Source organism: Hetaerina americana, unplaced genomic scaffold, assembly GCF_022747635.1.
Source record: "Hetaerina americana unplaced genomic scaffold, ioHetAmer1.1.p SCAF_12, whole genome shotgun sequence".
NCBI classification, from domain to species: Eukaryota; Metazoa; Arthropoda; class Insecta; order Odonata; family Calopterygidae; genus Hetaerina; species Hetaerina americana.
In genome coordinates this window covers 16,874,812-16,887,721 of record NW_027286292.1, presented here as the reverse complement: position 1 = coordinate 16,887,721, position 12,910 = coordinate 16,874,812, and the positions used below count along the sequence as shown (strand labels likewise).

The 12,910-nt window shown below is 33.4% G+C and overlaps 1 protein-coding gene across 1 annotated transcript in view; it reads left to right on the top strand.

Moving 5' to 3' along the window:
- The window catches only part of LOC139685819 (pickpocket protein 28-like), an 81,368-nt gene that overhangs the window by 23,716 nt on the left and 44,742 nt on the right, over positions 1-12,910 (top strand). The window contains exon 5 of the mRNA XM_071582937.1: positions 5,414-5,639. Within this exon, the coding sequence (XP_071439038.1) occupies positions 5,414-5,639 (226 nt within the window). The remainder of the gene's footprint in view (positions 1-5,413; positions 5,640-12,910) is intronic.

The following is a 12,910-nucleotide window of genomic DNA, read 5'->3' as shown; positions in this document are numbered from 1 at the left end:
CCAAGGAAGCCAATAAAAGGTAGGTAGAAACTACGGTCATATTTCTTAATTATAACTAGGGGAACCCTTAAACTTAATTTACATATTGATTGAACTCATGAGGAATTAATGACAAAAGATTCACCTTGATAAGAATGCCCAATTTACTTCAATACAGTAGAATTTTGTATATATAATTATAAATAATATTCAAAACTATTGTGATCTACCAATAAAATCCAGAACTAATGGACGGAACTCGAAAGTATTAAATTATATTATTATACGAGATCCGTTCAAAAAGTATCGCGACTTTTGTGTTTTTTCAAAAGTTATTTATTTATTTATGAACATATATTTTGTCCCCTTCAAAGTAATCCCCATTAGATATCATACACTTGTGCCAATCCTCGAAGCACTTGAAAAAATCATTTTTTATGTTCTTATTCAGCTCCTCCTTCGATGCAGTCTTTATCTAGTCAATCGTAGCGTAGCGTCGTCCTTTCATGAGCCTCTTCATTTTCGGGCGCAAGAAAAAGTCACTGTGGGCCAGATCTGGGGAATACGGTGGCTACGGCACCATTAGTGTCTTGTTTTTGGCTATAAATTCGCGCACAAGTTGAGTGGCGTACCCTGCGATAAGAACTCATGATGCACCAAGCCCCTGTAATCGAAGAAAACTGGAAGCAAAACGTTCACATTCGGCCAAAGTTGGCGCGCTTTTTTCGGGCTTGGCTCGTACTGCTACTTCCATTGGGATGAAACCACGTCATAACCATAAACCTATGATTCTTCACTAGGTTTGACCCTCTGAAGCACATTTGGGTCGTCGCGGACAGAGACCTACACCTCATTAGCAATGTTAATGCTTTTGTGTGCCTGTTTTTGGTCGAAATTGAGCAATTTTGGTACGAATTTCGCGGCGACCCGTGTCATGCCTAAATCATTGGTAAAACTCGAATGGCACGAGCTAATCGATATTTTTAGGTCTTCAGTAACATCTCTAACGGTGACTTGACGATTGGCCAATGCTATTTTCCTCACTTCATCAATGTTTTCATCTGTTGTTGACGTGCTCGGGCGTCCGGCACGCTCTTCGCCGTTCACATCTACTTGGCCATCTGAGAACATTTTGTACCACCGATAAACGTTGCTTTGGTCAAAGGTAGCTTCTCCATGTGCCATAGTCAACATTCAGAATGCGTCCGCGTACTTAATTTCGTTTTTCACTCAAAATGTGATACAGATTCTTTGATCCATTTTTTGGAACAGGCAAATGTCGAAGACAAGCCAAAAGATGCCCAAGCAACACAGCTTTCAAAAAATAACTGAACATTCAAAATGGTCGAACTTTTCGGCATAAGTAAGAGACATAAGGAACAGCATAATACCACAAAAAAATCGGAAACAAATATGCGTAACCCGCGAAAATTCGAAATTCGCGATACTTTTTGAACAGACCTTGTAATTACACAGGAAAATTTTGAAATAATTAAGCAACATACATTTAATAAACAACAATCTATTTACTGTGAATCATAGTGCAGTTTAAACGCATTCTTTTTTAGATTAAATATAGAAGAAATTAGATATTTATAATAAGGAAAACGCTCTGTACCTAACTAGCAGCTTGTCATTGATAAGGAAATTGGAAAAGTATTGATTGTAAGTTTGCTATGCAGTGTATTAAAATTAATAAATCTTTTAGAAACTCGGAGATTTCTCAAATAATGTTTCAAAAAAAAAAAGAGCAGGTCGGTAGTTAAAAAAACTGATAATTATGTTTGTGTTCATTTTCTGTGAAAGGCATGACAACTTTTACCCCCAATAGATAGTCGGTGTAAGTAGTAAAGCACAAACGGTGAAAGGTGATTTTGCGTCAATAAAATTACAAGTGTTTTCATTTGTGATTCAAAATTACAGAAAATTATTTTATAGAAACTAGGAAGTTGTAAATCGGTATTAGGCGCACGATAATATCGGTCCATTGTAATATTTCTTGGTATATTAGATTTTTTCAGCAGATAAATTGTTGTTTTAATAGCTGAATAGAAATTTTAAAAACTTTGAGAGAAGTGGGCACTGAAAATGAATCAAATGCCAATTATCGCAAAAAATATTGGCTGCAGTATGGATGCGGTAACATCTTCATGTTGTAAGTATTTACTTAAGCAGGATTACTATACATTTAATCGAGGGACAATAATTCTCATTGCCTCAAGAAATGAATTCGATATGCTAAGCGTTTGGAGTTGAATTTTCAATGCATACATAAGAAGCATCATTGCATGAAAACATATGTTTGAATAACCCGTTTTTACTAGCCATAGCACGTAAATGTGATCGTAGTTTTTTAATAATATTAAAGAGAATCTGATCATTTATTCAAAATAAGAAAATAATGGAAAAATATTGAGCAAATATTCGTTATGTGGAAATAAAACTGCTTAAAGTTTGCCCTATAAATTAATTTCAGTAGGTAATATGTATGTTTAATTAAATTGATTGGGGTCCTAAGAAACACATCCGCGGCCATATTTCGAAAGTTATAGTTTCTTTAAAATGTTCGTACATATTAGAACCAAGCAAAATTTTGAGAAACTAATAATATTTTATTTGAATTCATTTTATTTATTTTTTGATGAATTAATTATTTTTATCGATCGATTAGGTTTTCCATACATTCATACATATTCACCATTTATATTTCATGCATTCATATATATTTACAATTTACTGTACTATATGATTGCTTGCTGATAACTTTTTCGCTACTTTATTTTTATTGATTTATTAAATTTTTAAGGATTAATTTTTTATCCATTGATTATTGTATTTGTATTGATTGATCATATATTACATTTTTAAAAATTTTTACGTTTAAATAATGACATATGTGGCTGTGTAATGTAGAGTGAAATGACCTTTAAACAATACTTATTTAATTTATCGACTTACAAATTTGAAATATATTAAAAATGCAACATTTACTCAAGTAAAATATCTTTAATTAACCGCTTAGCAGGTCAAACCTCCATGTAGGTTTCGCATAAGTTAATGACGGAGGGTGAAATGGGAATTTGTTAAAATATAGTTGGAAGTATCTCATGGAAGCTTCTTTGCAGGTAAGACGAATTCTGGAAAATTCATTTTTTGTTTAAACTTGAAGTTGAGTGAAACCCCTTAAATTATTCGGTAGAGATTCGTGGAGCAGCGAGAAAATTCGAAGTATACTCCTAGCTCATTACAGCCAGTATTCGCTCCTCACCTTTCTCCAGAGAGATCACGTGACTTTTGCTCGCATCTCTCCCTCCTTCTCCTCTCTTTTGATTACATACCCTCTCCTCCTTGGCATTTGTTTTTCTTTGTCGACGCTCTTCTGTGGAAGGGAGGTTTTGGAGGAATCTCTCCGGAGGAAATTACTTGGTCTTTTTCCCATTTCTATCCTCGCTGAGTAATATGAGGAAGGTATCGACTTTCCTTCGATAGGGATTCGGCCTCTCGGTGTTTAATCAATCACCAACAGCGCCATCCGTACTCCACGAAGCAATCCAACTTCTAGGCACTGATGCCCAGAAGATACCACCGCGAGAGAGTTCCTATCTCGAAAACAATGCACTCTCCAAACGTCGAGCGTTGATCAATACTCCAAGTCGGGGAAATTAGAATGCGTGCACAGCGCTCGTTGCATAAAAGTGCTAGAAGCTTGTACGACCGGCGGAGTTTCTGCACAAACGTTGCGATCAAGTTGTGCATATACGATCCTTCATAAAACATGACTCATTATCGACGATACGCACGCTGCTACAAGTTCTCCATTAACAATGAGACGCCTACGTCTAATGAGATTCATGACACGACGAGGAGCCAATTCCATAACGGAGGATGATTTCAGCTAAACCCTTATAAGTTGGTGACTGAATTAATATTATGCAGCCGAGTCAGTCCACCATTATCTTTTATAAATGTGAAATATCCGCATTGATAGGAATTATTTGCGGCTAACGAATCAATTCAAAGGACCTACATTAAATTGACTCCCATGTTGAAAACTCTCGGCCGTGTTTAGAATTTTTGCTTTTTTTCCACTATATTTATGATTTGACGAAATAATTTGAGAAACTATTAATGTTTTATTTCAGCGGCCATTACCGGAAGTTATTTTAGGGCAAAATAAATTTTTTAAACCTTAAAATAAATTTAAGATAAAAGGGGGATTTTTTTAATCTGATAACACCAAAATAATAAGTGAGAGAGTAACAAACAAGTTGCCACTCATTTGGTAGTTTGTCGAAAGCGAACGTTTCATTGATGAGTGTTCAGACATTGTAGAAGAATTAGCACAAAATAACTTAGATAAAAACAATGCGTAATATCCCACTCCGCTAAATTTGAAACTGAGAGGTTTATGTGCGTTAATTTCCTTAAAAAATTCAAAAAGGCTTTAGCTATTAATTTGAAAAAGTGCTTCTGTACTTCAAAATTAATACGGTAAAATACCAAAGCCGATAGGTATATAATACGTAGATCTTGTGCCGTCTTTCAGTGTGTTTTATCTTCTAATTGTAATGTTGTTTAAGTCTTCCCAATCATTTGCCACTGAAGAATATTTAGAAGTGCTTTTACTAGAAAATAATGCTATAGAGGGCTATCTTTGGCCTCTAATCAAGGTTGCATATATTCTTCTAAATCACAGGTGATTTAATATGTGGGAATAACAACTTCTCTACGCGCTATTTACTAAGGGTAGGGGAGGTACGAGTAAGGTGTGGGGTTGAGAAAGTTATTTCTTTGAAACAGTATAAGTCAGTATTACCAATCTTACCAATTTTCTGGCCTAAACCAGGGCTGAAAATCATTAGTTTTTACCTTTAATTATCTTATCGTAGTCTTATTGAGGAAGGGAGAATGGGATGATCAGGCACATTCAGACCAAGCAACAATATTCATCAGAAATATTCTCTAGAGATTGTACTGCAGAAATCCATGCTGATCATTTTATTATTTGTAACGCGTATGATTATGTATATATAAATAAATAAATAAATATATATATATATATTTATATATATGTAGTGGATTACTAGAATAATTTGATTATCGACTTCATTCATATTTCAATGTGCTAATTCATATCTATGAGCATGGAAAATATACATTTAGTCAAGCGGTAGACACATTAGCGCATGCATTTTCTTGTGTCATTTTTATCCTCATATGCGTGATTATAACATGCAAATTTGATGCAAATAGGCAGCGGCTTCACATGCTTCAGGAGGTCTTTAATCCACACACCGAAATCAATATGCTTGCGATTTCTCGGTCCAAACGTGTTAATGTTCGTAACTTTCATGCTCACTCAGGAAATAATAGCCATTTTATCTTGCAAAAACACTTTTTTCTGACGGCGCTACTATCTTCCACTAACTAACAGAGGTGTCTGTTTCAGTGATGAGCAAGGCGCCGAAAATGAGGTGATGAATGTTTGGACGCCGGAAAGAGGCTACCCGCATGAAAAGAAGCCGAACTCGGATGAAAATGAAAGGAACGAAATTCCTAGGCGTGGTTCCACACCAGGAATATCCGGTGGTCTCACAATCCTCCTGGATGCCCAAGTGGATGACTATTACCTCCCAAGATCTCCATCTGTGGGCTTCAAGGTTAGAAAAGAAATATTACCGTAGTGTGGCTGTGCCATTTATTGATATATCGACATTATGTCCATAGTTGCTCCACATCAACACGTTGGATACGGTCGATATGAATGAAACTTTGGTTGATATGAATTTTTTAAAGCCGATAATTATCTTTTTGCGTGCAAAATACGTCAATAAAAGCAGGTGTCCTCATTTCGTTGTTTTAGCAACTCCTCAGTAAGACACCTTCCATGCTCCTCTATTGAGAAGAACTGTCAAAAGTTCGCCTGATGAATATGATATGAATGGCATTTATACACGCCATTTGTAAACTTTAAAGAAAAGTTTGCTACAGGCATTATGATTACTAAAATATAAATTTTAGGAATTTCCGATAAGTTTTTTTCCTTTAATGTAACCTCGCCGAAGAATTAAAAGCCTCATGATGATAACGAAAAGTAATCTTTAAGTGTCATTGTCACTCCTGACGTTCTTTCCAGTTGTTAGTAACTCATTCTCTCTGGTTAACATATACGAAAGACTTTCCTCACAAGTATTTTCATTTCATAACTCTCATTAGAACTCGCGGCATTAATGAGAATTATAAGAATATGGGATGAATTAATTTGCTAAATCCAATGTTATTTTTATTAATGAAAATTTGATGAGTTAATGAAATACATTTTTGTACTGTTGCCAGGGCTCAAATAACAAGCTACAAATAATTTTGCTAATATATATATATATATATATATATATATATATATATATATATATATATATATATATATATATATGAAACAATTTTTTGCGCATATTCATTTATTTTTGGTACATCACCGTGTTTTATAGTATTTTTCATAAAAATACATTTTTAACAGTTGGAGTTGAAAAATCTCTACAAGGCATTAATTTATAATTTAAAAAAATTATAGTAATTCCAAATTCCGTGACTCACGATTGATATTTGTAAACTTGATAGCTAATTTAATTATAGGAATTACTTCTAAAGCTAATATTAATATATACCACAACATTATTTTCTCCAATCATGTGCATAACCAATTTGATTCCAGATAAAATGTGAACCACATCATTGTGTGTATATATTCACAGAACCCATTATAAATTACAGATAATTAAAGGAATGATTTTCCATGAGTGAAATTGAGTGAGAATGTAAAATTGCTGAAGCCCTTATGATATTATCTGGCTAAATATACACGATAATAGATGATATAGAATATAGATGATATTATTTGGTTAGATAGATACGATGTGATCAACGATTGACACTATTTCAAAGTGGGAAGAGAATTTTTTTTCAAAATCAACAAAATATTTGATGAATATATTTTTATTGTGTCAAAAATATTATCAGGTATGCTGAAATTGATACCATTGAGCTCCTATTAACCCTTGAACACTGAGCACTGAGCTTTGTAAAATGGTATGTGGCAAAATATTCGGCGTTACCCTTCTTGTACAGATACTTTGACATATATTTTGACGAGGATAATTCTTAAATGTGATTATTTTAAGGACAATCAATAAATTCCATCGGTGATACTAAACTTCATTTCTCGTAGAGCAAATAAATAACAAACTGGTGACTTGAATTTGAAACTACGGACGTTTTGCAGCGAGTACATCACACAAATAGCGTACTAGTCAGGTGAAGACGAAGTTTACCCAAGTTTCATCGATAGTATTAGCTGACACAGCATCCTTCAACTAGTAACTATTTCATTCTAATCTCTCTTGCTAAAATTATGAAATCCAGATTCATCAGGACACTCTCAGAATAAAAAATAATTCTTTACCTCTTCTGACTCTGGTAAAAGGATATCCATACGGCGGGTTGAATAAATAGGTAAACATAACTTGGACATTCGAGAAGCAACTCTACGGTAATAATGATAAAAATAAGCCTCCTTATGTTGAAAATCTATTTTAATGGGCAACTCTCTGTACAGGGCAATCATTCAGAAGAGAAAGAACATCGCTAACATCGGCTGGCGAAAAAATATCCTATACTACGGAAACATTTCCTATACTTACCCTTACCTTTCCAAAACTATGAAAATTTACAGAATTCCAAGAGGGCAGAGAACCTGGTGAATGTGTATGAAATAGGGACTTAATTATGCCTGAGCGTGTAAAGTTATTTGGATGAATACTAAATATTAAACCAATAACCTGGTACCACGACTCGAGAGAGAGATTTACTGTGAAACTTAGTAGGCATGAATACCTAATTCCCTTTTGCGTTGTTGGTAATGATTAAACGTAACAATTATTTAACAAACTCAATTGCAGTCCAAGCAATAAAAACATGAGGAAATTTGTATATTGCAGATATAAGGTAAAATGCTAAAAAATACTTTAAATGCCTACTATATGTAGCAATTTTGTTCTTAAAAAAATCATACGAATGAATAGCGGAATGGGAACAAAAACGAGTAACAAGAGAAAAGTGAATAAATATCACAAATTACGAACAACAAATAAACTTAGCGCTAATTATTGATCCACCACTTGAAATGAATGTCTTTTACATTCATTTCGATAGTATTGTAGAAATGAAAAATCAATTTAATCATGATAATATGTTCTTTTTCAGCAATTAAATAGTATACAAAAAATTTTCGCTCAATGTTTTTTAACCAGTTGCATCATCTAAAGCACCAAATGAAACCATTACCCTTTTTAAATAATCTTTAAGAGTCGATGGCATAGATACAAGTATTTTAATAGTAATACCTTAGTTATAAAATGTACATATGTGTGCATTATTATAACCTTCAACATTAGTTTTACAAATGTTTATTGCTCTGCCATAATGATATGATAGCCTTTTTTTGAATTTCCAACTTATTCCTTAATTGGTGACCCTTAATTGGTTGATTAACATGTTATCCTCCATTACAGTCCTCAATTTCAATCCCATTGCCAATGAAAACGCCCTTCACCAATATTTTCTGTTTCATTTTGATTTCTCTAAGCAATCACCTCTCCTCCCGCAACATGCCAAGCACTTCCTCGTTTTTTCTCCTTTTAGTAAACTTTGTCTTTTCCATCCTTCGCGTCTCCCACATTTCAAATACCTTCAATTTATGCTTATCATACTTTTTCTTGTTCTCTTAAGGAATGAATTTTTGCACGATTTTACATTTTAATATTAAGAGTAAATTAAGAGTAAACAGGTTATTTTATTCTGTTTAATGAGCTCAACTGAATTTCGGTTTGCCATTTATTGTAAAATATATGCATTCAAATACTAATTAGAAATACAATCCACAGATTTGATGGCAAGGGGCATAGGTGACTGATTGCGCAGAGCTATACAATGTTATTATTATTAATGCTCTGAAACTAAGTTGTAAAAAGATAAATATTATTGGGTATGTTTACTGGGACTACTCCTTATTGGGATACAATTCCTTATTGAAGAGGCTTAATAACGGGGACAAAAAAGAAAATTATTATTTCAATTGAAATTTGCCTTCAATTAAATGAAATTATCAAAATAAATAGCAAAATATGACTCGATATCAATTTCCTACAAATGCGAAAAACTGTTACTTTCTTCTTAAGGGCAATCGTAATAAATAAATAAGTCTGTCCCTTATACTTAACCGAAAGTCATGTAACATGAACTTGCAACGCAGATCTTCCCACTAATTGCTTCCTCAAATTGTATCTTCAAAATGAATTCCTGAGCAAAAAATGGTATATTTTTGATTTTGAAATTATGCAATACTTCCATTTTCTTTGACCCGCATAACCAAAGGATATCCTCAAATTCAATCATCATTACCCACGAATAATTTGCTTATATTTTGGTCGCTCTTCATTTCAATAATTGAATCCTCAAGAGCCTGATTGTCAATTTAATACCTAGGGTCAAAAGAATAGGTGTGATGAAATCTAGCGCCAAGATAAATAAATTTCTGCGTTTTCAAAAACGGTAAGTTACTTCTTCAAACATAGGAATCCTAATGTCTGTAGAGACTAATAATCGTATGGAGCGTACACGTTTTATCTATAAGTATTTTTTGTATAACAATTTAAAAAGGCATCCTATTTGCACACACAACGAAACGAAGTTTTATATAATTAAAGGATATATCTTAAATCAATCTTCATTCCAGTTCAAACTACATAATTAAAAATAAACTATAACAAACATAAAATTAACTATAACTGATATATGTGCATTTCAAAATGAAATATTGCTTATTAGTCTTCATTTAATTATTGGAATAAATTATTTTTCTGCACGTTCCATAGAATTTTTAAGTTGAACGCCCATGGTTAGAATATCTGACTTATAAACTATTTCCATTTAAACATAGATGAAATATATTATCCATTTCTTGGATCGAAAGGCTTGAATTCTATTTAGGCATCGGCTGATATTATCCCAAATCAAAATATATCAGATTACATTGTTGATAATTCAACGCAGGTTTAATTTCTGGTAGTTATGGAAGTCTCGGCAGTTTTTCGGATATTATTTTGAAAAATTGTTTAATTTACATCATGAGAAAGTAAGAATAAGTCAAATTTTAGAATTAAAGATGCCATATTATGGGAAATATCAACCTTCATACATTGAAAGTTCCATTATTATTTTTTCCTTTTATATAAATAATGTGTTTTATATATTTTGTAATATAGGCTTTATTTATGTGGTAAAATTGATTTTAAAATTATATTGTAGTGCATTTAATTATAAAGAGTGGTTGACTTCCAATAAATTCTTCAAAAATATGACTAAATTTTAAAAAAATATTTTCGTAGGATGCAGCATTCATAGACATTTATGAAATGTTTTGCCCATTTTCATGTTCTCCTTATAAGAATATATGATCTGAGACTGAAACGTGTGTTGATAGGATAAAGAAAGGATAGGCCTCAAATTTATTTTATAGTTTTTGATTTATTCATAACGCAATCCGAGATATAGCGTGAAATAATGTGAATTAAATCAATTTTATCAATCGATAGGACCGTGCAGGTATAAGGAGGAATAAATAATTGGAAAGTCATTTTTATTTATCCTATCGAAGCTATGTAAATACTTTGAATCTGTTTTTGGACAGATGCTGAACTCTTGCTGTAGGGTCTAATCTATAACATTTTCCACCTTTTATTTGTTTATAACATATGATCGTGGATGATAGAAAGGAATAAATTTTTCAACATTTAATTGGTTACGTAATTTCTATAATTTGAACTACGGAATATCCTATGTACAAATGTTTACATATATTTAGAGGTGTTTAAATTATGAAATAATGGATGATTTTCGACGTTCACAGCAGAGGTAATCGGGAAAAATACATTTCCAACTTACTAAAGCTGGAACTCATGTTATAATATCCCGAAATCCTCGGAAACTGGTATATTATGTGTCGAGAATATCTATGTTACACTATTATATTTATAAACCTTGTTATAGTTGAATTATCCTTAACACTACACTATGCCAAGCATGCAATAATGACGATTCTAAATCACACACTGCAACGCAAAGTCATTTTTCATAGACTTTTGACTTTTGGTAAGACATTTTCTCGATTTGCACTTACAACTGTGGAAAAATAAAATTATCAATCTGATTTATTTGAAGTACTTCAATTTTCTTTTTACTAAATTCCATTTGACCATTTGCAATGAATCTTGCCTATATATTAGACATTATTTGGCATCAAAATTATGTTAATTTCATTTCCGGCGTCGCAGAATTCCCAAGTTTTCCCAGCTAGTAGCGCAGCCGAGGAAATTGAGCCCGGCGCATTTCTCTAATCGTGATGTCATTGGAAAACTTTTGTCTCGTACCGGATTTTAGCAGCGCGGTACCAGGTGGTGGTGACGATGTACGTACCTTTAAATCACACTGAAACGTAGAGAAGTACGTTCATCAGAAGCATGGTAATTCCTGACGCAAGAAAATAGGAAGAGTAATGAATATGTTTAATGCGCGGCACGAGAATAATTGGATTCCCGGGAGACAGTAAATTCGATGGAAATTTGAGTAGCGGATGGGAATGTCTCGGCGGTGAAAATCAAATAAACTAACAATCAGTACGTTTGGATACATGGCCATGACCATTTTAATGAGCACTCCGCTAGGCTGATATTTTAAAAATCAGAAGTCATTTCTTAAATATACTTTTATTTGTTATATTACTGAGGCACTTATGAGTTAATAATGTCAACAATTTCATGATCACGATGATTTTAATATGCCAAGGTATTTTCAAACACACAAGTTATGCTTTTCAGGATAATTAGGAGTCAATCTTTGTTTTGTAACGATTTCGTTTCGTTATTAATAAAACAAAATTACCAAAGGTCTTAAGGTATAAGAATCAACGTTGAGTTTAAGATGAGCTGTAACTAGCAATTTCTCATTAGATATATGTAATAATTAATACATTTTTTTAGCAGCGACATATTGTGTTTTTCCAGAGCACAGAAACTTGTGAGGACAGAAACCACGTGTTTATTTAAGGTGCGTAGGTAGAAAATGATGTTTGCCGCGCTTCTGGGCAGTTAAAGGTACTGAAAGACCATGTTCCCATCCCACCAAACATCTGCTAGCAGCAGGCAGCATTAGTGCTATTCGGCTGTAAGTTCTTCACTCGAGAGGAAAAGGAACCACAGCATGATGTATGGAATAGCGAGAAATTAAACTCCGCGCTGAGACTCTACCTTGCTTAAATGAATATGCATTGGCCACTCGCTTTCCCCATCCCAGCTGCCAGCGTCTCTTCCTTACTCTCCCGCACAGCCCTCCGTCAAAGTGCCTGCTTTACCTTACCCACCCACTCATCCCCTCAGCGCTCATCCCCCGGCAATGTAAGCCTCTCCTGCCTTTTGACTAAAGTTTGCGTTTGTGCGTGTGGGCAGAAATCCCGTGCTCAAGATGTTGCCACCACATTTTCTGTCAAACAAAGAATGTAATATCATTTAACTTAGTTTTTTACTGGACGCATTACCGTTATAAATGAACTATTTAATTAACAATTCTCCCCTTGGTTTCTAGACTTTTTTACCGTTTTACGAATGATTAAAGATTACTCGTACCAACCTCGCGTAATAACGCATTGAATTATTCCTAAATTACTCAATTAAACACAAGATATTCTTTGCGGTCACAACATACAATTTAATGTTAATTCTATGATTTCATAATTATTTTATATTCTGAAATAGAGTTGGCAAAATTAGAGAACGTATATATATAATTCGTATATATAAAAATGTTCCTATTATTGCATAAT